This window comes from Bactrocera oleae, chromosome 3 (assembly GCF_042242935.1).
Source record: "Bactrocera oleae isolate idBacOlea1 chromosome 3, idBacOlea1, whole genome shotgun sequence".
Taxonomy (NCBI): domain Eukaryota; kingdom Metazoa; phylum Arthropoda; class Insecta; order Diptera; family Tephritidae; genus Bactrocera; species Bactrocera oleae.
Genome location: NC_091537.1, coordinates 91,347,813 through 91,371,500, shown reverse-complemented (window position 1 = coordinate 91,371,500; position 23,688 = coordinate 91,347,813). Strand labels below are relative to the sequence as shown.

The window sequence follows — 23,688 nt, the reverse complement described above, 5'->3', positions numbered from 1 at the left end:
ACAATGAAGAGTTCTACAAGTTCTTAATAAGAATATTTGTATTAATGCTTGAAATGGAAATTGACTACCCGCAATTCAAAAATTCTTCCTAAAGGAACAAGGGGCTTCCCTCATTTATCAAAAAAAAAAGTGAAAATATATACAAATGTTATACAATAAATAATTATGTGTGTCTTAAAATATTGCTTAACTGCTTTGATAGCTGGCAAAGTAGCAGTTATTTTTTGTGGCGGCAAACATCTGTGCAAAATGTGTAAAGACATCATTAGCTTTTTGCTCCTTTGTGGAGTCTCGATAATTCTGGTACCATGCCACCAGCTTGTAGTTCTTAATTTTATCCTGATCCGGTAAAACCGAGACATAAATTCCCATTTTGCGCTAAAAATCATTGAAAAATTCCGTCTTACGGATTTTTAACTCCCTTATCAATTCGTCCAAGCCATTGCGTTTTAGAGCAGTCTCAATAAATACATCCTCATCGGTGTGCGTTGGCAAACTGGTGGTATTATAACGCTGCACGATGTATTCGAACAAATTCCGTGTGTGTATCCTGGGATGATGGAAACCATCCAATGACGAAATATTTGCTGGTAGTGGCTTCAGGCGCTCCCTTGTTTCCGCAATGTAGTCCAGTAATAGTTCTTTAGTCTGGTTCATGTTGTTATTCCCCACAATAGTTTCATCCTTTAAAACATTTTCCAATAGCTCTCTAGTCTTAGTCAAAGAACTGTATAAGTATTTGAAAAGAACACTGTGTTTTCGATTTCAGTGTCAAATTTCATGTTGAAATCGTGAGCGGGAGCGGTTGCGCTGTAAATCACCTACAAAAAAATTTTAGAAATTGTTTGAATTGCGATGCAACGGAATTTAACTATATCTTCTCATATATTGTACTTACAGCTGTTGCGAGTAGCACCAGTATACCTAGTAAAAGTCTGGCTTTTTTCCCATTTAGCGCTCTTTTAGCTTTTAGGGATATAATATTTTTACTATTTCACAGCTCCCCAATTGAATATAGTTTTATTATCTAGTTATTCTCAACTTTTGTTTGCACGTTGTTTGTCCACATACCTTTCGATTTGTAATAATTATATATGCCGATATTTATAAACATATGCGGAAACGTCAAAACTGTCGTTATCTGTTTTATCTATTACGCTTTGGACAATAATGACCACGCCAATTCCACGCTGTTTTTGCAGATAAGGGCTCAAATAGATATACCTATACGTCATTAGTCACTTTTCAAGAGCCTTATAGAGCGAAGCGATGTCGCCTGGAAAGGTCGAGCGGCTTCAGTTCTTGCATAAGCTGTATTTTACTCTTGTATGCTTTTAATTTAAGATCTCGACGTAAAATGCGCCCCAAGTTGTTCCATACGTCAGTCCGAGTTGATGTGAACGGTACCGAATCGACTCTCCACGGTCTTCGTGTACACTCTCAGCTATGTCCGCTATATTTTCTTCACTGCATGCTGGACGTAGACAGTTGATGTTATTGCGAATAGTGCGCTCAGTTGGCCGATTATGTTAACCATAAGTTAAGCGAAGCGCGCAAAACACGTTATTTACAGAACATGCATTTTCGTAATAAAGTCGAGAGGCTAAAAGAGACTCTCCAAGCATGAGCTGTTAATTGTAACGGCCGGGTCCTCGGCTTAACTGTTTTGTATGTTTTTTTTGTTATTATTACTTAGAAAAATTCATACCTCGCTACCAACAACTTGAAAACATATTTCGTTCTATTAGTTTTGTAGAAAATATAATGCTCGCCGAAAAAGGTATATTACAATTTTTTTCGTAAACCTTTAAAAGATATTATCGGTTGAAGTTTGACAGTTTTAAGGCAAATTAGTTTTTTCATTAAATTTTATAACTCAATGTAAAAAAAATTATTTCTAATTACAAAATTTATAATCTAGTAGGTAATCTTCTGCTCTTCAAAAATGGTCTGTATAATTTTTCGATTACGTTAAGCGTTAACAAAATATTCATCGTGAAACATCAATATTCGCTTATACCATATATACCCTATAATAGAGTGGGTTTAAACGCTAATGCACATATATGCCTATGATGTAAGCTATATATATGTATATATTATATATGAAGACGTGTCTTTAGTTCAAACCAAAAAATATAACACTATTGAACGTAATATATTATAAAATTACGCTGGCGAAATTTGAACTGCGTTTAAATTTGAACTGCGTTTAAAACTATGGTATATATATTTCTATTATGTAAACCATTCATAATAAAATTAAAGAAAGTAAAATCTAACTTTAACGGCATCTTCATGCTATTTTTATTCATTACTTTATTTCACTCATTGGTTTGTTGTTCGTTGAAAAAATTGACGTAACGAAATCCATAATTCGCCTTATCCATAATATCTTTATTTTCCAAATAAGTCTCACGGACATATACTAAATCCTTTTCTTTCTCGCGACCCGCTGGTGAAAGCGACTCCAAATACTTCTCGAATTGATCGGCATACCTGTAACCAATTTCGTTCAATAATTTGGCTTCGTCAGCATCGAACTGATCTATACCATGTGCCTTTAAAGCATTGAACCAAATATCATCTACATTCGTAAGATTTTTTTTGTTAAAATAGTGTATGTTGGTAAACGTGTAAAAGTCTTTAAGCACACCCTTAATGCATTTTTTATCAGTACCGTTAAGGATATCATCCGAATCCTTCACAAATTGTTCGAGTACAGCCCTTTTCTTCTTAACATCTTCGCTGCCTATACTATTGATTGCAGGATCGGCAAGTACGTCTTTGATTATTTTATTGCTACCTTCCAATAGAAATTGCTGATGTCTCTTGTCGCCTTCAGCTATCATAGTCGAGAGTCCTTTGCGTTCGCGCGTTATAACGTTTTGCTCTTCTAATGTCAAAGCCGTGAATTTATTAGTATCTTTCGGCTGTGTCAGAGCATTCTGCTCCGTACTGCTGCTGTCCTTGAGGTCACTTTGAGTTTGCGTAGTTGGCAAACAAAATGCGAACTATGGGTGAAATAAAAGTTTTGTAAATGAATTACAAAATGAAAATTGTACAAATTTATTTCCTACAAACCTGCAAATAGGCTGCGAAGACAAAAATTCGGATTATATTTGTCATTTTATTTGTCACTGACTTTCTCCCGTTTAGTAAATACTGCGCGCTGTTGTGGAATGCACTAGGCACCGTTATTGTAAATTTCCAGGCATTTATACTAAGCGCAGAAGCTCGATTTACATGTTTACTAAAAATATTCATAGCTTTTTTAATTTATTGCAATCGCTTTAATTGATAGCCTAATGAATGAACGCCGAAAAAAATACAAAACTGACGGGTAAAGGTTAAGGTCAGTATGACGCGAATGCAGAGGGTCCAATAGGGGGTGTGGACCGCAAACAACTGTTAGGTTAATTGCTCGTTAGAGTACTCGTATGTATTAAATTTGTGTTATTCTATTACTAAATTGGTTGAAAGGTATTTTCGCTAATATTAACGGAGTTTCAATACATTTTCGATAGTATGACGCTTCAAGTCTTTCAAAATTAGAGTTTGTTTCCAACTTCACCCCTAAGTTTAGTGAGTATTTTTTTAACAACCCATTTTTTGAGTCTGGGAAGGAGGAAATAGTCACTAGGGGTCCTACCTGTCGAATTCATAGTTATGCCGTGGCACAAGATGAATGAGCGAGAGCTTTGTCTTGGTGAAAGAGCATGTCATGAAAGAGATTGTATACCAGTTGAGGCTACAACGCTAAGACAACTTTTTATTTGTGGCGCGATCTATCGATGATACCAAAGACTTTTCAGACCCGATAAAAAAAGGAATATTCGAATGTCATCAACTTTAAGAAACTTATAATATTTTTAATTTTATTTTAATTTTTTATATGTTACAACAGATGTTCCCTTGTATAAAACGTTTGGAGACGACACTGGGCAAAGACAGCAAAGACAGATACTACAGTTTATGTTGTGCAAATTCAGCTAATCTACAATAATTAAATTATATGTAATGACAATAATTTAACCATTACATCGTCATACTATTCGCCATATGCAGATTTTTTATTTTGTAAAAGCAGTGTTGTCATTTAATTAATTTTTCGCATATACATTTAAATGAAAGTAAAACTTTCTACAACTCAAGCAGACTTCGGTCTGAAAATTTACAGACTGCAGCAACTAAACGGCAACATTTTACCATAAAAATACTATTTTGTTTTTATTCAACTCGTTTCTTTAGTTAGAATAGATATAGAATAATTCCAGTTTTCAAAATCAATGTTTGTTCGCTCTCTTAATCATTTTATAAACGTTTACTATAACTTTAAAATTATTTAAAACAATCTTTGAGTAAAAGAAGTTTTATCGATTCGACGCCCATAATTCGTGTATTCATTCCATGAAATCTTTCAAATCTTTCTCTTTCTCTCTTTCGGCGGCTGAGAATGTTTTTACATAAAATTCGAATTCGTCCACCAAGTAGTGTGAGTAGTATTTGTAACGTTTATCCACCTCTTTACCGTATTCCAACACACCACGTTTCTTAAGAACGTGTTTCTGTGAAAATATTGGTCAATGTGTGAGAAAATAATTGAAATTCGGAGAAAATACTTTCCTGATGATAGTATGCCTGAGTGTCAAAAATGGGTTAAATCGTTTCAATATTTCCCTTAGCTCCCATATACCTAATATAAAGATTTTCGAACTTCCGGGTGACTTCATACCGCATATATCAGCCAATAATATATGTGGGTTATCTCAATAAAAATGAGAGAGCGTATTTTCCCAATAACGGTGTATCTTTGTGCCTAAAATATGTAAAATCGGGGAGAAAACTTGCCGTAGCCCCCATATAACTAATCACAGCATATTCAAACATCCCATTGATTTTGCTTCTTACATTTATGTTGGTGATAATTTGCGAGGTACCTTAATGAAACTCAGAGAGCATTTCATTCTGTTAATAGTTTGTTGTGTTGCCACCATTAGATAAAATCGGGTCAATATCCCTATATATCATAACCTAATAAAAGAAACTTCCGGTTGACGTATGCCATACCGTATATATCAGTCAATATGTTAGATATCTTAGCAAAATTAATGATTAATTCCACGTATAATATTGGGTATATTATATACATTCGATTATCGATATTTTGTTATAATCGAACACATGTGTTTATCATGTGCTTGCATTTGTAGTAGTTTGTTTTGACAACAGATCACGGTTTTGTGTGCTCTTCGGTACCGAAAAGCGCATTTCAGAATTGCTTCGAGACTTGGAAAAAGCGTTAGCACAAGTGTATTATATCCGAACGGATTACTTTGAAGGCGATAAAATAGATATTGATGAATGAATAAGAACTTTTCATAAACATTCAAAATTCACCTTTTATTTAAAACACACCTCGTATATTACCCTATTATGTAACTCATTCAAAATAAAACTAAAGAAAGTTAAATCTAACTTTTACGGGATATCCAGGCTATTTTTATTCCTTACTTTATTTCACTCATTGGTTTGTTGTTCGTTGAAAAACTGTACATAACGAAAAGCATAATCCGCCTTATCGATAATATCTTTATTTTCCAAATAAGTTTCACGGGCATGTACTAAATCCTTTTCTTTCTCGCGACCAGCTGGCGAAAGCGAATCCAGATACTTCTCGAATTCATCAGCATACAAGTAACCGATTTCCTTCAATAGCTTGGTTTCGTCAGCGTCGAACTGATCCATACCATGTGCCTTTAAAGCATTGAACCAAATATCATCTACATTCGTAAGATTTTTTTTGTTAAAATAGTGTTCGTTGGCAATCGTGTAAAAGTCTTTAAGCACACGTATAACGCTTTTTTTATCAGTACCGTTAAGGATATCATCCGAATCCTTGACAAATTGCTCGAGTACTGCCTTTTTCTTCTTAACATCTTCGCTGTCTAAACTATTGATTGCAGGATCGGCAAGTATATCTTTGGTTATTTTATTGTTACCTTGCAATAGAAATTGTTGATGTTTCTTGTCGCCTTCAGTAATCATAGTTGAGAGTCGTTTGCGTTCGCGCGTTATAAAGTTTTGCTCTTCTAATGTCAAAGCCGTGGGTTTATTAGTACTTTTCGGCTGTGTCAGAGCATTCTGCTCCGTACTGCTGCTGTCCTTGAGGTCACTTTGAGTTTGCGTAGTTGGCAAACAAAATGCGAACTATGGGTGAAATAAAAGTTTTGTAAATGAATTACAAAATGAAAATTACAAATTTATTTCCTACAAACCTGCAAATAGGCTGCGAAGACAAAAATTCGGATTATATTTGTCATTTTATTTGTCACTGACTTTCTACCGTTTAGTAAATACTGCGCGCTGTTGTAGAATGCACTAGACACCGTTATTGTAATTTTCCAGTCATTTATACTGAGCGCAGAAGCTCGATCTACATGTTTACTAAAAATATTCATAGCTTTTTTAATTTATTGCAATCGCTTTAATTGATAGCCTAATGAATGAACGCCGAAAAAAATACAAAACTGACGGGTAAAGGTTAAGGTCAGTATGACGCGAATGCAGAGGTGGCAATAGGGGGTGTGGACCCCAAACAATTGTTAGGATCAAGAATGTAATAGTACTTGTATGTATTAAATTTGTGTTATTCTATTACTAAATTGGTTGAAAGGTATTTTCGCTAATAATAACGGAGTTTTGATACATTTTCGATGGTATGACGCTTCAAGTCAATTAAAAATTAGAGTTTGTTTCCAACTTCACCCCTAAGTTTAGTGAGTATTTTTTAAACAACCCATTTTTTTAGTCTGGGAAGGAGGAAATAGTCACGAGGGGTCCTACCTGTCGAATTCATAGTTATGCCGTGGCACAAGATGAATGAGCCAGAGCTTTGTCTTGGTGAAAAAGCATGTCATGAAAGAGATTGTATACCAGTTGAGGCTACAACGCTAAGACAACTTTTTATTTGTGGCGCGATCTATCGATGATACCAAAAACTTTTCAGACCCGATAGAAAAAGGAATATTCGAATGTCATCAACTTTAAGAAACTTATAATTTTTTAAATTTTATTTTTATTTTTTATTTATTGCAACAGATGTTCCCTTGTATAAAACGTTTGGAGACGACACTGGGCAAAGTCAGCAAAGGCAGATACTACAGTTTATGTTGTGCAAATTCAGCTAATCTACAATAATTAAATTATATGTAATGACAATAATTTAACTATTACATCGTCATACTATTCGCAATATGCAGATTTTTTATTTTGTAAAAGCAGTGTTGTCATTTAGTTAATATTTCGCATATACATTTAAATGAAAGTAAAACTTTTTTAAAATTCGAATTCATCCACAAAGTAGTGTACGTATTCTTTGTAATTTTTATTCCAATACAACACGGCTCTTAAGAGTATCCCATATTACCTGCTGTTGCTGTGTTAGTGGTTCGGCCTTTTAAGTATTTAACCGATTAAATCTGTCGAATCGTTGAATCACAACATATTTATAGCCAGCAGAGAACAAGCGAGTGTACTGACCAATTTGGTCGGCAGTCAGAACCTTATTTAATGCTTCTTTACAGTTCTTCCCATATTTTTTAAGTATACTTTTTTCTTGCTCCATAGATTCACTATCTACACTATTCATATTAGATCCAGCAAGCACATCTGTGACTATTTGATTGGTTCGTTGCAGACGAAAGTTTTGAAAATTTATCGAGCTGTTATTGAACGCCTCCTCAAAGCTGTTGTGATCGTTTGGCAAAGCATTTTCAGCTACTGAGTTATCATTGTTGTTCTGGGTGACATAGTATTATCACCCACTTATTCCGAAGATAAACTCATTAAGCATGAAGTAAGCGGAGTCAAAGAGAAGAATATTTAATTTAATAAATAACAATAACATTTTTTGTTTATTTTGCAAACTTGTATTAGTAACAGCAAGGTGGATGCAAATTGCGCCTAAACATTTTCACTTTTTGCGCTGTACTGAAAGCGATCTTTCAAGTTCCGATGCACACTAAATGCGTAACAAGCTTACTAAAGGTATTTACTTGCGTAATTGAGACACGACTTGTAAGTCTTTGAACAACAAACAAAAGTAATTATTTTTTCACACAGTTCGACAAGAAATAAGAGGAGTTCAAGTTTATAGCGGTACATGATAAGTAAGTTACATATGTAAGTGTATTCCCATATACTGGCACATAAGTATGAGCAATTTGCTTATAATCTTATCTATTACTTTTACAGAGGACGACTCAGAATTAAAACAACAATCAAGTGTCTATATACGAACATTAGGGTGTTCGTTATTTACAAAGTTGGTTTGTTTTCTGCAAACACCTCTTAAGTTTCAGTTTTTGCCCTAAAAAAAGGATCCAACGTTAATAAGCTGTACAACTTTAAGCTTCTAACTTTTAAGTCATTAATACCTTTTTTGTAGAAATGAACATGTTGTAATATAATATTATTTTATTTCAAGCTTGTAGTTTCACGTGTTTCATTGAAAATATCAAAAAGTTATATGTTATATATATGGTAAAAGAAATTTTATTTATGCACGATTTAAATTTAAACTATAGAGCTTGTTTAGATTGGATTCTTTTTTTAGAGCAAAAACTAAAATTTTAGGGGACGTTTGCTAAAACCTTAGAAATCAAGCGAATAAACCAAGTAACCATTATCCAAGTAAGAAGAAGAAAATATTCTAGATTCTCTGATTGAATCACGGTGAGCCGGCGCAACCGGTGGCCAAGTCGGAGTTGACCTATCAGGGGAGTTTTGCTATATGTGTTGGCAAGAAGGATGAGCTACGCCCAGAGAAGGCGAGCTTTGAGCAATAAGAGAGGAATAGTGTTCCATCAGGGCAACGTCAGGCCACTCACATCGATAGTGACTCGCCAGAATATCAGTAGGAAGATTTTTATGCACCCATCTTATAGTGATTACCACCTGTTTCCGTTTAAGGCGATGGATTTTGCTGGATTCAAACCTCCGAAAAATTTTACAAGATAGGACTAAGCGACCACTGAACAAAAACATCTTATCTATTTATAAAGAGAATTAAAAGCAATACGAAGTATTTCAGTAAGTAGATCCTCTGTCACTTAAAGTAAAATAATTTGTGGTAATTGGCACTTGCACAGTTGCTATATTCCTAGCTCTGCCTCCGTTTACGTTGTGCCACTTAATATTAAAAAATTAAAAATCCTACCAGTTTAATGCATTAAATTCGTTATTGCTATTGAAAAAAAATCTTGAAATTGGTAACTTCCGTGACCTCATCTACCTTCTACTAACGGATAGTGGGTATTAATCTGATTAAAACACAGCTAAGTAAAAATATAAGCCTGCTCCATAAAAAATATATAGAAAAGAATTTAAATATGTATAAATAAATGCATGTATATGTGTATAATATATTTATATTCACAATTACTTTTCAGATTCGTACAGAAATAACTGTGCACTGAAATGGAGTGCGAAGTCTTTCGGACGTTTCTCCATTTCCTCGATGTACATTAATGCTCCATATTTCTTTAAAGTTTTCCATGATACCTTTTCTTCTGGTGTGCGCTCTTTTGTCGTTGAGGCTTCTCTTCGGTCGAAGCCATTAAAATGTTCTAGCACAAAACCCTTACTCGTTGCGAAGATCATTTTTATCGGCAGGCAAAATATTGAGAATCTTTGAATATAAAACAAAAATAAATATTTTTTTACACACTTGTATGTAGAATAAGTGTTCAAGACCTATAATGGTGCAATGTATTTGGGTCAGACATACCTTAATAAGAATATTCCTATATACATACTTGATTACTCACAATGAGCCCTGCTCATATTTTAATCAATCATTTCAATAACTTACATCTCAAATTTAAATATATTATACTCGTACAAAATATTTATTATTTTTGAACTGCATAAAAAATTTATTAGTATTACGAATTCGACCTGCTCTTTGTCCAATACTTTGCCTTCGTAAAGACATGTTCTCCCTACATTGGCTCTCGTACAGATTTATCAGACACATACCTTTGGCTTTTACCAAATATTTCGGTAAATTTCTTTTGGAAATGCAAAAGCGGTGATTTGAGCAACGTTTGTGAAGCCTTAAATAGTTGGTATTAATTAACGATCATTTAAAAGTGAAACCGTTTGTTCAGAAATTATTCTATTTTTATTTTATTCAGTAATGTACAATAATTTCTATGCCATGCCCATATTCGATACATATTTTTATTATTATTTACTTTTTCGTAAATTTTAAATATATAACATGAATTCTATCTGGTTATACTTTGGAGTCATACCGGAATAGTTCACCGAACAATCGTTCGCCAAATTCGGCCTTATCCAATCCGAGCTCATTCTTTTTATACAAATTCCAAACTTCCACCATTTCTTTTTTTTTCTCTTTTTCGGCCGATGGGAGAGCTTTCATATAATAATCGAATTCATCTACTATTTGGCAGGTAAATTCTTTCGCACGTTTTTCCATTTCTTCGTTGTATTCTAATACTCCATGTTTCTTTAAAGCATTCCATGAGACCCGTTGTTCTGGTGACAGATCTTCTGTTTTCGATGCACGTCTTCGATTAAAGCTGTTGAAAATTTCCAGCACAAAATCTTTACCGATTGCGAAGAAAAACCGATTGTGATAATCATTTTTATCGGCAGGCAAAACCGCAATTAATGCCTCCTTAGAGTCCTTCACATATTTCCTAAGTACATTTTTCTCCTCCTCCATAGCTTTACTGTTGATGCTATTCATTAAAGGATCGGCAAGCACATCTTGGGCTATTTTATTGGTTCGTTCCAAACGGAAATCTAAAAAGTTTTCAAAGCTTTTGTAAATATTCGCTTCGAATTGCTTGCGACCACTTGGCGTAGCACTTTCAAGTGTTGATGGCGTTGTGGTTGATGTACCATGTGGTATGATATTATCTTCCTCCGATTCCGAAGAAGATGGTCTCGGTAAGCCCGCAGTAAACTGAAACAAAACGTATAATAATATTTAATTGAATAGAAATATATTTTTTTTATTTAGTTTTCAAACCTGTATTAGTAAAAGCAGGGCCAACGTCAGCAATGCAAATTTTTTAAACATCTTTATTCTGTCTCAAAAACACTCTTTTAAATCTCGATGCAGACTAAAGTCGTTGCAATCTCATGTAAGGTATTTATAAGCGGAACTGTGAGAGGACATATAACTCTGAAAGTAAAAGGGAATGTGCGAAAACATATTTTTTGCAAATGTTTAAATCAAAAGTGAGTTCAAGATCTGCGAGGAATATATGGTAGTATTTGATGCATATCTTTATATACTCGTCTTTATAAGAGCATTTACATATAATTATGAGAGCCTTGCTCATTTTCTTATCAATATGCCTATAGAGTAAATTAACACAAAATTAAATATAATATAAAATTTTTGTTAAGCCTATACATATGTATATTAGGTATGTGATCAAATAAAATGAGATATTGAAAAGTGAATGAAATTACTTGAGAAAAAAAATTCTAAAGCAACAAAGTGTAAAAATTAAATTTAAACTTATCTCCTACCTTAGTATATCAATAACAGTAAAAACACTAAGTGACGTCAACTTCGGCTGCACCGAAGCTATAACACCCTTCACAGGTATTCTACATTTCTTATAGCAAAGGGGTATAAAAAAAAAGTTATTTTGATTTCGATCGGCCCGTTTGTGCGGCAACTACATGATGTAGCATTCCGATCTGAACAGTGGGTTTGGAGATTGTAGCGTTGCCTTGGTCTGTAATTCATACCAAATTTTGTGAAGATATCTCGTCAAATGAATAAGTTTCAATTCAAGAACTTGATTGTGATCAATCAGTTTGTATGGCAGCTACAAGTATATGCTATAGTGGTCCGATATCGGCGGTTCCAATAAATGAACAGCTTCCTGCGGAGAAAAGCAGATGTTGAAAATTTCAGATCGACTTGTACACATTAATACAGACAGACAGACGGACAGACGAGACGGACATGGCAAAAATCAATTGTTCTCACTTGGATAGATATTCGTCCTTTGTGATATCCATAAACTCCAAAAAGTGGATCATGCAAAGGGTGCCCTTCTGAGCAAGCACGTCGGCTGAAGCTAAAGCTTGAAGCTATTGCTAATGAGGTCATGCACTCCTTGACTACTTTTGGGCGCACAGTCAGCGAGCTTAAATTCAGTATAGCCGCTCGGGTATTGGAGTGAAAGCTGGACTTCGGAGCAATATATCTACTGCTACCTAAATGGCAGCCTTATCAAAAATCTTCAAAACAAAAATTGAGAGCAGCTTGAGAGAAAGTCCGAAGTTATTTGAGGCACTTCTATACACTTATGTTTTATTTATTTAGTTAAAAGTTAAACAATAAATGCTTGATATTACGTATATATATGAACATACAAGTATAATCAGCATTTTCATGGATTGAAAGTGTCAAAAAATTTAGAGTAAAATTCTGCTTTCTTCTCATCGTCCTTCTCATTTGTAAATCTAGTATACCAGTCAATCAATTTGGTCTCATCCTTCTTTTGCTCCTCCGTCAAGACGGATAAGTAATGTTCGATTGCTTTTTCGAATTTCCCCGAAACCACTTTTAACTCAGCCATCAAATCGTCTTCGAACTTATCTGAGCCATTATCGATAAAAGCTTTTTGAACTGTCTTCGTTTGCTCCAATTCTGGGGGCATTTCGTTAGCATCTTGCAATATGCTCGTTAGCGTAATCATCGACTCGAAAAGCGCCAACATGTCTTCGGCCGCATCCGATTGCCCACCAGCTTTGTTAATTTTAAGGTATTCGGAAATACGTGTAATATTCGCTTTAAGGCCATCACACTTATCTGGAACTGCCTCCAATTGTGTCAGTGTTTTGTTGAAGAGTGGACGTCCATGTTCGGTAACATATTTTGCCAAGCCCACTAAATCTGCCAGAGTTGTGGTCATCAGCAACTGGCGAGGTCTAAATTTCAACTTCTCGGAAGAGTGGGCGGTATGTGTGCTCGAAGGCTTCTGCTCGACTGCAACTTCATCAGCATCGCGGCGCATGCGTGGAACTGCTTGCACCTGTAAGGTGGAATTTGGCGGTTGTATGTCATATATATATAATTGTTGTTGTCACTAAACTTACCTGCAGTAGCAACAAAGCGCTGACTATAAAGATAATGAAAGCTTTAGTCATTGTGAAACTTAACTGATTATTACTGAGTCTCAAAATGTACTGCGAGTCGCTGTTGCATTTCTCAGTTTATATTTGCTTTGGAAAATTTGAAAAATCTTTGAATTGAAAATATTATGCATTTGAAAACATATCTGTTTGCTGTATTTTACTTATAAAAATATTATTCTAATTAAATACTTTGCGATAATAGTGACCCGGTCTTCATTCACTGGCTTATCTATGAATTCTTATCTTCTCTTAACGTACATACATACATACATATGTCTATATAATCGCTCATACTTATTTAATTATTTATTTTTTGCACATTTTCCTAAGAAATAAAAGCAAAAATTAGTGTTCAATAAGAAAGCTATAAACAAAAGCAACAGCTGCAGTGCCCGGTAAAGAAAGCTTACACTATACTTCAAAATTAATTATATGTCAATCAAATTTAACTAATTAAATACTCGAGTACCTACAGGCAATATGAGGCTAAAGCGGAGCTGTGGGGAAAGAGAAATAGTGGGTGTTTTAACGAATGATTGGTTGATATGGAAATCGATAGCTAAACTTGTTTGGTAAAAAAAAAACTAAATGGGTGATCCATCTGCCGAAGTTGTCTGAAAGATAATAAGATATGGCACATCTCAAAACTTACTTTATTGACTCTCCATTTCATTGAGACTAATCAGCATATTTCACGGATATATTGTGGTCTCATTCATTTAATGTATTATTGCAACACTGGCAACATACAATAATTGTGTAGTATCAACTTAAAAATACTATAAAATTATTTTAATCAGTAGCGCCATCATAAATTTATTATGTTCATCACATGTATATATTCATACATATATATAATATATACCTATATAATCAAATTTCAAATCGAAACTAATAAAGGAAGTGAGACATAACCACTTGTTTGATAATCAAGAATCAATGAAATATTTCATTTTTGCCGTTGTACAGTGTTAATCGTACATGATTACAACAGACAGATTACAGACTTAAAGCAAAATCACATACTGACCCTTTTAAGATTTAACTATAAAATCCCACAGATAAAAACTTTGTAATTCCACATAAATTTGTTGTAGTTTTCCGAAAATTATTAGTTACAATATGATTTCCTGGTTCAATATATAACAGTAACTATGTATACAGTTTTCTGCCTCGTAGTGTCCTTTAAAAAATTACGATCCTATAGGTCTCAAGAGATCCTGAACTACAAATCGATAGAAATCTTAATCCAATATTAACTACAGTTTTGCGTATTGACCTTGTTGATCTTGGAAGCATTAAACTCGTCAAATCTTCAGTAACAGTAAGATATTGGTGTCACGTTAATGATGAATATATCCTTGAGAGTAGCACACCAGCAATTGAAGTCTTTCAAATGAAATGCTTTATATACCTATCATCCATCTTATGGAATTTTGACCCACTAGAATACATACTATTCTACTAATAAAGAAACCATGAACTCTTCGACAGTAAAGTCGTTTTCTAAAAAGTGTTAGTCCAATTTAAAGCGTAATAGAAGTTCTTACAATTTTTTATCTATAGACTCCTGTACCATACACACTAAAATATTTGGATTCGCAGCATTTTTGAAGGTATTGTACAACTGCTGTTCAATTTTTTTACTTGATTCCTCACACCAAAATATTTTATTTTTATGAAATAATCAGATATTTGCTATCTCAATACATACTTCAATTGTTTTAATATTTATTTCTAAATTCATCACATACCATACATATGTACATATATTTTATAAATTTGTTTAGTTGATAGAAAAAAATTCGGAGAGTTTAATAACTTCATCGCTGAAACCATCGGTTGACTTGAATTCATCATACCATTTTACAATTTTAGTCTCCTGAGCTTTCTCCGTTTTCGTTAAATGTTTCACATAATCGCGTACCTTTTCGCCGAATGATTTACAGAAATCTTCGAAACTTTTCTGTACTTTTTCGAGCAATTCATAAGCATCGCACTGTTCGAGCGCTTCCTGTATTAGTATTTCTTCAGCACTCGGTTTTTTCAAATTATCGGTATAATATTTCAATATCAAGTCGCTCAATTCGGTTATCGCTACGATGCTGTTTTTGAAGTAACGCGATATCAAAGCTGCGTCCTCTGAGTTCTCGATATTCTTGAATACGTCGTCAGCGCCAATCTTTGTTGAAAGTTTCATTTTAAGTTCTTCCACAGCTACAATTTCAAGTTTCGAAACTAATTTGTTTTCATTAAATCTTTTGGCTACAGATTTTCGTTTATCGTTTACAGATTTCACGAAATCGTAATATTTGTCTGCAAAATCGTTGAACAATTTTTCAAATTTCGCCTTGTGATCTTCAACAGATTCACTGGAGCTAGAGCTGCTAACACTGCTGCCATCGTCAGACGAACGCTTGTTTCTTCCCTTCTGTGACTCTTCAGAAGATTCTGATGATGATGAGGATGATGACGAACGTGAGCTTTCGTCGCTATGTCGCGCGGCTCTGGGCGACGCTGACACTTGCTGTTAATTTTTGAGAATATTTAGTAAAAGTTAGAATAGTTCATTTTATTTTTAAATTTAATAACAACACATGTTTGGTACCTGCAACAAAACGCACGCAATTAACAACACTACCGTAGCCTTCTTCCACATCATTTACTTTAAAACTTGTACAATTCGAATAAGCTTCAGTTGCTGAAATGAATCTAAACGGAACTGAAATTGTGCATTTGATTTATATAGAAATTTTAAAAAGGTACCAGCAGCCAAATATTAATGGACTGCTGATTAATATTTGATAACCTAACGCTAGGTATTTAAAGCTTAGCTCATTTTGTTTTGATGCAAGCACTTATCAGACAGTATTTACTAGCTCAAACTAGTATGATATCACTAAGCATTAGAAATTGGAAGATAGTGACTATTAGGTTTATGCTTGAAGAAAAATAATTTTAAAAATTCGTTTATTCACATTTAGTAAATATGTATGCTTGTAAACGAAAAATATTTTTATGATTATTTTCAGTTAATTTAGGCAAGTCAAATATCCTTAATGCTTTAAATGCCTTTTTACAAACTTGTAGACTTTTCACCTTGAAGATTTTTACTGCTCCCAACCGTAGCCAAAACTAATATGAAAGGTATGGTTCTAATGGCAGTGATCAAAGCTATGTGCCAATTATCTTATCGATATTATCGAAGTGTTCTTGAAAGATAAAGAAAGGCACCTGATCTTTTCAACAATTCATCCTTAACAACAACGCTATATACGGGAAACTATAACTTCAATGCGACAAAAAATCGACATGCTACTACTACAGGCTGCTATTTTATGTTTGTGCTTGCCGTTTGTAAGCTCTGAGAGGATTCCGCAGTGTGCCAAAAATAGCAACGAATCTCTCTGCGCAGAGTAATTGAGTAAGAGCGATATGCACGCCCTCTATTTGCCCATTGAATACCGCAATAAAACGCGATCTCCCAGCCAAGCCTTGATTTATTGCTCCGAGGCACTAGTTGTTGCATTTTTCTCACATTTTTTATTTTCTGGAGATATTGGCACTTCGGTGATCGCAAAAAATGCACTGCGAGATATTTCGATTGTTTCTAGAGTAAGCGATGCGTTTGCTTACGCTGCAATTATGCATCTTCGAAGTGAAAACAAATCATTTAAAAATAGTGGTGTTTTATTAGGCACATTTTTACTGAACATATGAGTTTCGTTAAGCATATACTTGTATGTATGTATGTTTGTATAATTTACGCACTACTCATCTAATGATTACTATAATTTAAACAAAACAAAAAAAAACGTTTCCAATATGAATTAGTTTTTGGCAGCTGCTTAAGATCAGGAAAAAAAAAAACAAAAAAAATTTTGAAAGAGTATTAAATGCAATGATTTTATGGCACTTACGACTAATTAATTAATAATACTTTATTTACATAGGTAAAACTTACGACACAATGCTTACATGTAAACATATATGATATACTAACTTACTTAGCGGCATAAGACATTAGTATTAGTAATAAAATTAAAATTTTTATCTTCCTTAACACTAACTTTATATTACTTTGCGCCTTCAGCTCTTTGCTCTGAACACTACTCAATCTGCATCCATTTTCATTTGGTGAAAAAAATCTTTGTATAGCGGCAGAAATTTGGACAAGACAATCACTTGACTGCTCACATTCGTCGCTGCACCGTATTTTCGATACCAATCCACCAGCGATTCATCGAAAACGCTCCGCTGCTGCTGCTCATTCGCCTGCAGCTTGTCGACATATTCACCCACTGTGCTGTTGAAAAATTTAGTAAACTCCACAAATCGCTTTTCCAACTCCACTTCGATCTGCTGCACACCCGCTTTTCGGAACGCATTATCAATAATCACATTTTCCGCTGTCGGCTGCTTTATACGTGTCGTATTATGTAGCTGCACAAACATTTCGAAATCTCTCGCCATCAATGTTTTCACACCGAATTGTGCCAGTTGTGTTGGAAAATCATTTCCTTTGTTCAGCTGGAGTGCCTCTCGCACATCCGCTATGAATGCGGCGCAGCTATTTTTCACCGCCTCCATTGTCGCACACTTCACCATTTCAATTGTTTCGTCTTGCAGAAACTGGTTGACGACCGATCTCTGTTGCTCCAATGCATAATCAATCAGCCGTGTAACTTCGCGCATCATTATAGACGCAAGCCGATCACGTTCGCGTTGCTCAAGTGACGACACTTCGCTCGTTTCTTCACTAGCTTCGCCATCAACAGCAACATCAACGCCAACATCACCATAACTGGCACTGACACTAGCAGCGGCACCTTCACCACCACTACCATCATTGACTCCACTACCCTCGTCGCCCACATCTACTTCCCCATCGGCTAGTCTGTCATGTTCTTCGTCCCTCAGTTGTGTGCTCGCCTCTTCGCTTTCGCCCACCTCTTCGTTGTTTGGCGTTGTTTTCATTAATTGTGGTGTCGCATGCCTTGTCCTGCTCGCCGCGTCGTCATCTTCATATGTTTCAACTGTTGCTTCATCAGAATCTTCATCGTCTTTGTCGTTAATATCCAGTGCTGTCTCTATGAAACGCTCTGTGCTACTATTTCTGGTACTGATGTCTTCTGCATGGCCTGCCGCCGGTCTTGTTGATTCCGTTGCGACCAACTAAGTAAATAGATGTTTTGATTAACTTGTAGCTCTACATATAAGCATATATATGTGTGCGTTGTGTTTGTTCTTTATTATAGTGCCTTCATCTATTTCTTATTTGTTTAGTTTTGCATGTAGTTTAAGGTCAGATTTGTTTATAAATACTAATAGAAAAGTATAGTGTGGGAAAAATGACACCGACTCACCTGTGCCAAGAGTAATGCGGTGAGCAGCAGCAGCAGCAGTGGCAGCGTCGCTTTCTTCCACATTCTCTCAGCGAAAAAATGCTATACCACACACCAATGACTGAGATGCAACTGAAATTGTTTATCATGTCTATAGTCTTTTATACATTACACTTAATAAAAGAGAAATTGCAATATCTCTTTGATTTGTTTTGTATGTTTTTATATTTTCACACCCTACACGCAACAAATGGAGGAGTGTCAGTTTGTCGCACACATAAAGCACAGAGCGTGCAGTCCACAGCAATTGCTTGGACGTTAAATATGTGATATTTTTAAGTTTTGTAAAATATTTGAAATGCAAATTTTTGATGTGAATAAGTTTTTAACAATATTTACAGATGGCTTGACTTTAAACAAAATTTAAATTAATTTTTTAAGAATTGGATTGAAAAAATGAAAAATTAAGATAATAATAAAAAGAAACTTAATTTTTTAGTAATTTTTGCGAGAATAATCTCCTCACTGTAGACTTGTACATTTATGCGTATATACTCCTTATATAGTATAAAAGCATATCAATAATGCATATATTTTTGTTATAGAAATTGTTATTGCTACTATTAGCTTAACAACAAATGTAGCTACAATGTATTAGAACGACAATAAACGCAGACAGCCTTTACTGTTATTTATTCAAGCTATTAACACTAATGGTATAGCTAAATTTTAGAAGCAATGTGAATTCATCCTATTTTATTTACTTCATTTGCTTTTAAAAACATCAGAATTGCACTAAAAGGGTTGCAACTACAAATTAGGAATAAGTTTTTCAGTACTTTATGAAAAAAAGGAAAATCAAAAAACAAAATACAGCAAAATAAGAGTAGTAAGAAATATTACAATTTATTAAAAAATAAAAAATAAAAAAATTATATATAAATATATTTTACTTAATAAAAGAACATTCGAAAAATTTAGTTCACTCATAAAATAGAAAGCTACTCAAAGCTATTCTATAAGAATATACATTAATATTTAGGAAACAGCATGAGTTCTCCCAAAGAAAATGCAATTTGAATTTTAATTTAAGGAAAATTATGCTTTAACTACAAATTATTTAGTATCACAGAATGTAAGTTAATGCATGGCTCTTGGCCTCAAAATTATGTTAGAAAACGTTAGAGAAGCTCATATTTTGAAAATAGCAAAAGTAATTCAAATATATTATTCAAATTACGAGATACCGTTAACGGTAACGGTTTGAAATTTATGGATATTTATTTATATTACTCTTGAAAAAAGTTGAAGCTATTTTTTATCGCAATAAGCAACCCAAAATGAATCATAATGTTATATACCATATATTATATTATCAATTCTCTATCACAAATCCAAAAATATTTGCGAAGCATAAACTGTCGAATAACACGCGTCAAATATTAAATATCAAAAGTCAAATGATAAACATCCAATGTCGAAAGTCAAAAGTCGAACGCAAAAGCCAAGCTGTCAAATATGAAGATAACTTGTATGAAAACAAAAAGTCAACTGTCAAATGTCCAACTTAAACACAACGTCTCCGACATTAAAAATATATTTAAAGCATCGTGACATTTGTAATTTCTGCCTTACGGCAAACTGTGTTAAAGCGCTCAACTGGACTTATATAACCTCAAACACCACCAAACACAAATCGAGTTTTTAAAAATATAATATTTATATATTTCAAATTTATTCTATATTTAAAATTTGATACGTTATTTTTTGTATATTGCTTCCGTCAGCTCCCCACCGTCGTAGTGCGCCTCATATTCGCACTTGACCGCACCGATTTGCGAACTTGTTTTTAATTGGAATCAATTGCTTGCATTTTCAACACCCAATTACATACATATTTTCATACATAAAAATCACACGCGTTCATAAATACATATTTATAAGAGTACATATCCACGCTTGGCGACACATTATTAGCCCAACGTACTTATATGCAGCTGTACATATTTCGCCTCACAGAGCAGAAGTCTTTATATAGTTGAGCGTTATATTTTAAAAAAATTCATAACTAAATAAATGTATAATATTTTTAATTATGGGTCTTAAAAGCGGTTTATAATAAAACACTTTATTTGCTTTTCAAACGCATATAAAATTAGATTCATACTCAACGCACCAAAACTCAATGCAAAGACTTCTTTAACTGACATTTTTATACAAATTTCAGATTTTTCAAACAAGTCATATATTTTAATATGAGTGTTAGAGTATACGAGTATATATTGTCTATTCTGCAAGTATGAATTTTCTTTGTTAAAATCTACAAAAATCTGTCATCTTACATACAAGTATATACATATTATATATGCATACATGCCCAAAGAAATTATCTTACTGACTACATTTTTTTGTTCCACATTGTATGCAAGTATGCAAAATACAATGTATGTATTTAAATGGGCGCACACTCTGAGCAACTTTCAATGGAAAATAATGCTCCTCTGCAATGCTTTCAGTTGCGTTTTGGGATATCTTCTCTTTATATCTCAATGAATTCTTTATATTTACGGCATGAAGACATTCATAACAACTCCATAATACGTACGTAAGCGCATACACACATGTGCACTTATTTGAATATATGCATATATATAATATACGCTATAATATGTATATATGCGCGCTTGTATGTGTGTCTTAAATTTACGGAATGTTTGCCATTTATATCTTAATCGATAATAGCAATTTGTATGATTATAAGTATATGTCAGTATCGCATTAGCGAAATCAAGCGAGTGATTTAAGAATTTGGTGTGCGAAATTAAGCTGTTTTAAAAGCGTTCTAAATCCGTGATTCATCGATACTTGGCAGCAATAACTAAGAATAATAAACAATATTTATAACTTGTTAGATCCTTCCTTGGTCTCAAGCCGCGCTTACAAAAGTGTATATATATCGATGTATGTAATAACACTGCAATATGTGTAGGTATGTATCTATGTACACTTTTACACACAAACAGACACATAAATGCGTGTATATATGTACATGCATAAATATGTATGTGGCTTTCTATGAGTTCAGCAAAGAGTTCATTATTAGTTTTATTTCTCAATCACAAGACAGTATGCTATTCTAACATAGTAACCACAATGTATTCAAATATAATTACTGTGTATTTTTTCATGCTTTACAATTCAATAAAAAAGTATACAAAGTAATTGAAAAAGTAGCGTAACGTGATTTGTTAGAGCATAGGAAGAGTGGAAGCTTGTGGATTCGTATATGTGAGTATATTAATATGTTGTTTGGTTTTAGAAATAGTGCATCATTAAATTTTTGTTTGAAAGTCTATCATTGGTGAGACTAGTTTATTATTTTTAATTACCGATTTATAATTTAAAATTGTTGTTAATAATATAATTAAAAAAAGTTGAACCAAAAATGTTTCTACTTTTATTTCAGTAGTACAAATATGTACTCTAACCTTAACACTTTTTTATAAGAATGATTCCAAATGGCATAAATAATTATAAATTATTAGTTCGATGAAGTAAAGCCGGTTGATGTGTCCTTATGTTCTATATGTACTTTGAGTCAATACTTTATGATTTTATTGAGATGCTTCCAGACTATGCAATTAAGGTAGTAAATAGGTGGATCTTGTGGTAGTTTGTTGTTGTCGAAAAAATACAAGTTCATTAGCAATGAAATTGAGAAACAAACAGTTCAAAAAATACTATAGACGTTATTATAAATTATTGTTCCTAATACTTATAGAGGACCAGCTGTAAACTTTGATTTACCCGGTGACAAAAACGGAAAATATATAGAAGTTGGAAAATGAACATAAGTCAACGAGACATTGAATTGAGCTAGAGCTTCTACTAAAAACTACTTTTCTAAGCGCAAAAAGCGAAAAAATAGCCGTAATATGTACCGCTGATCTGGAATTATTATATTAGTCTAGGAGTAGACCTTACCAAGTTACCATTCAAAAATGGTAGCAGTTTGCCTTAGAACAATGGTATAAAATTTAAATTGCCATATAAAGCACATATATGTACATATGTATAAATATATTCACAAAAAATTAAATTTATGTTTGATTTAAGAGTTTATAATAGAAAAAAGGAGTTTTGTGATTTTTTTTTTTTTGAAGAGACAAATTTTTTTAATAAAGAAATAAATATATATGCATATACATAATTTGATATACTATAATAATCGTTGAATCAGTTTGAAAAATTTGGATTCTTGAAAGAGGCGATCTATAATAGTCTTGTTCACTTAACGGTTGTATGTATCATATAAAATTAATCGAAATAAATAAAGGGTTATGTGTATAGAAATGATCAGCATGACGAGAAGAGTTAAAATCCGAGAGACTGTCTGTCTGTCCGATACATTGATAAAACTTACCGGAACATATGTAGCACCAAAGAGAGGTCAGTATAACAGATGGGCGTAATCGGACCATCTGCGTAATACTTGTATGCCCATAAACTCTTTTATTTTATAATAAACAAATCAAACATCAATGAAGTGATTAAAATAACTTTTCAAGGACCCAGACGCTAGATATATGGACCCCAGTGCATATGGCGGATCATATCGGTCAATCTGTGAGGGCTAGTATTGAAATTCTGAGAGAATATTTTTGTGATGACAGCATTAATTGTTTAATATAAAGTTTTACAACACCTCAACGTATTTCTACGGCTTTGACATTACTTGTTCTACTTAAAATTATCTCCAATTCAAATACCAAAAAAATTATTAGTGCAATAGATGAATGCTGTTAATGATCGAAGGGCTACTCAAAATTTTAATTCTTCCTAAAATGGCGGCTTCTAAAAAAAAAGTGGTTTTTGGGAAAAAATTTACACTTCAGAGTGGCATAAAAAGTCGAAATTATTTTTAAAAAATCTTATTGCTTTCGTCCTGACAAATATATCTAAGACGGTCGTGTCAAAATTTAAAGTCAATCGACCCAGCCGTTTCGGAGAAATTTTTCTCAGCGACTTAGAAAGCAACGTTGCAAGAAAAGAAAAGTTTTAGGTGCCGATTACACTAAGTTGAACAACTTGTATGCACATATTTCCGAAACTATTTGCTAGATCAACTTCACATTATCAAATTATT

General features: G+C 33.5%; 6 protein-coding genes, 1 long non-coding RNA gene and 1 pseudogene across 10 annotated transcripts; 1 reads left to right on the top strand and 7 right to left on the bottom strand.

The window, feature by feature from the left end:
- Window positions 1–74: 74 nt before the first annotated feature.
- On the bottom strand, window positions 75–1,235 carry LOC138856126 (uncharacterized; annotated as a pseudogene).
- Window positions 1,236–2,279: 1,044 nt separating this feature from the next.
- On the bottom strand, window positions 2,280–3,233 carry LOC106626485 (uncharacterized). Its single transcript, XM_014246297.3, has 2 exons — window positions 3,085–3,233; window positions 2,280–3,014 (listed from the first exon to the last, which is right to left on the bottom strand). Exons 1-2 carry the CDS (start codon window positions 3,127–3,129, stop codon window positions 2,325–2,327), a joined length of 735 nt encoding a protein of 244 aa, XP_014101772.3. The 5' UTR covers window positions 3,130–3,233; the 3' UTR covers window positions 2,280–2,324.
- Window positions 3,234–5,473: 2,240 nt separating this feature from the next.
- On the bottom strand, window positions 5,474–6,436 carry LOC106622179 (uncharacterized). The gene is made up of 2 exons (XM_036359973.2): window positions 6,279–6,436; window positions 5,474–6,210 (listed from the first exon to the last, which is right to left on the bottom strand). The coding sequence occupies exons 1-2, from the start codon at window positions 6,321–6,323 to the stop codon at window positions 5,521–5,523; spliced, it is 735 nt and encodes a 244-aa protein (XP_036215866.2). The 5' UTR covers window positions 6,324–6,436; the 3' UTR covers window positions 5,474–5,520.
- Window positions 6,437–7,378: 942 nt separating this feature from the next.
- LOC118680402 (uncharacterized) lies at window positions 7,379–8,404 on the top strand. 3 transcript variants are annotated; one of them, XR_011395546.1, is made up of 4 exons: window positions 7,379–7,442; window positions 7,630–8,049; window positions 8,125–8,184; window positions 8,257–8,404. It is a non-coding gene; the product is annotated as an uncharacterized lncRNA (long non-coding RNA). The 3 variants fall into 3 exon arrangements; XR_004975934.2 differs by lacking the exon at window positions 7,379–7,442 and having other exon boundaries at window positions 7,548–8,049; window positions 8,125–8,171; XR_004975933.2 differs by lacking the exon at window positions 7,379–7,442 and having other exon boundaries at window positions 7,548–8,049.
- Window positions 8,405–10,147: 1,743 nt separating this feature from the next.
- LOC106622184 (uncharacterized) lies at window positions 10,148–11,233 on the bottom strand. Its single transcript, XM_014241274.3, has 2 exons — window positions 11,066–11,233; window positions 10,148–10,999 (listed from the first exon to the last, which is right to left on the bottom strand). The coding sequence occupies exons 1-2, from the start codon at window positions 11,114–11,116 to the stop codon at window positions 10,301–10,303; spliced, it is 750 nt and encodes a 249-aa protein (XP_014096749.3). The 5' UTR covers window positions 11,117–11,233; the 3' UTR covers window positions 10,148–10,300.
- Window positions 11,234–12,340: 1,107 nt separating this feature from the next.
- On the bottom strand, window positions 12,341–13,302 carry LOC106622183 (uncharacterized). Its single transcript, XM_014241273.3, has 2 exons — window positions 13,159–13,302; window positions 12,341–13,094 (listed from the first exon to the last, which is right to left on the bottom strand). The coding sequence occupies exons 1-2, from the start codon at window positions 13,207–13,209 to the stop codon at window positions 12,450–12,452; spliced, it is 696 nt and encodes a 231-aa protein (XP_014096748.1). The 5' UTR covers window positions 13,210–13,302; the 3' UTR covers window positions 12,341–12,449.
- Window positions 13,303–14,891: 1,589 nt separating this feature from the next.
- On the bottom strand, window positions 14,892–16,416 carry LOC106622192 (uncharacterized). Of its 2 annotated transcripts, none has more exons than XM_014241285.3 (3): window positions 16,297–16,416; window positions 15,806–15,919; window positions 14,892–15,724 (listed from the first exon to the last, which is right to left on the bottom strand). In XM_014241285.3, exons 2-3 carry the CDS (start codon window positions 15,857–15,859, stop codon window positions 14,984–14,986), a joined length of 795 nt encoding a protein of 264 aa, XP_014096760.3. In that variant the 5' UTR covers window positions 15,860–15,919; window positions 16,297–16,416; the 3' UTR covers window positions 14,892–14,983. The 2 variants fall into 2 exon arrangements, with proteins under 2 accessions (XP_014096760.3, XP_014096761.3); XM_014241286.3 differs by having other exon boundaries at window positions 15,806–15,909.
- A 453-nt stretch (window positions 16,417–16,869) lies between these two features.
- LOC106622191 (uncharacterized) lies at window positions 16,870–23,669 on the bottom strand. The gene is made up of 3 exons (XM_014241284.3): window positions 22,966–23,669; window positions 18,564–18,674; window positions 16,870–18,372 (listed from the first exon to the last, which is right to left on the bottom strand). The coding sequence occupies exons 2-3, from the start codon at window positions 18,624–18,626 to the stop codon at window positions 17,311–17,313; spliced, it is 1,125 nt and encodes a 374-aa protein (XP_014096759.3). The 5' UTR covers window positions 18,627–18,674; window positions 22,966–23,669; the 3' UTR covers window positions 16,870–17,310.
- Between the last annotated feature and the right edge of the window lie 19 nt (window positions 23,670–23,688).

What these genes read in the sequence shown, in the direction of transcription:
- LOC106626485 (XM_014246297.3), bottom strand. Translation starts at nt 3,129, where the DNA reads ATGACAAATATAATCCGAATTTTTGTCTTCGCAGCCTATTTGCAG. An exon ending in TCTTCGCAGCCTATTTGCAG is followed by an intron (nt 3,015 to 3,084) that starts GTTTGTAGGAAA and finishes TTTCACCCATAG; the next exon opens with TTCGCATTTTGTTTGCCAAC.
- LOC106622179 (XM_036359973.2), bottom strand. Translation starts at nt 6,323, where the DNA reads ATGACAAATATAATCCGAATTTTTGTCTTCGCAGCCTATTTGCAG. An exon ending in TCTTCGCAGCCTATTTGCAG is followed by an intron (nt 6,211 to 6,278) that starts GTTTGTAGGAAA and finishes TTTCACCCATAG; the next exon opens with TTCGCATTTTGTTTGCCAAC.
- LOC106622184 (XM_014241274.3), bottom strand. Translation starts at nt 11,116, where the DNA reads ATGTTTAAAAAATTTGCATTGCTGACGTTGGCCCTGCTTTTACTAATA. An exon ending in CCCTGCTTTTACTAATACAG is followed by an intron (nt 11,000 to 11,065) that starts GTTTGAAAACTA and finishes GTTTTGTTTCAG; the next exon opens with TTTACTGCGGGCTTACCGAG.
- LOC106622183 (XM_014241273.3), bottom strand. Translation starts at nt 13,209, where the DNA reads ATGACTAAAGCTTTCATTATCTTTATAGTCAGCGCTTTGTTGCTACTG. An exon ending in GCGCTTTGTTGCTACTGCAG is followed by an intron (nt 13,095 to 13,158) that starts GTAAGTTTAGTG and finishes TCCACCTTACAG; the next exon opens with GTGCAAGCAGTTCCACGCAT.
- LOC106622192 (XM_014241285.3), bottom strand. Translation starts at nt 15,859, where the DNA reads ATGATGTGGAAGAAGGCTACGGTAGTGTTGTTAATTGCGTGCGTTTTG. An exon ending in TTGCGTGCGTTTTGTTGCAG is followed by an intron (nt 15,725 to 15,805) that starts GTACCAAACATG and finishes AAAAATTAACAG; the next exon opens with CAAGTGTCAGCGTCGCCCAG.
- LOC106622191 (XM_014241284.3), bottom strand. Translation starts at nt 18,626, where the DNA reads ATGTGGAAGAAAGCGACGCTGCCACTGCTGCTGCTGCTGCTCACCGCA. An exon ending in CCGCATTACTCTTGGCACAG is followed by an intron (nt 18,373 to 18,563) that starts GTGAGTCGGTGT and finishes CTATTTACTTAG; the next exon opens with TTGGTCGCAACGGAATCAAC.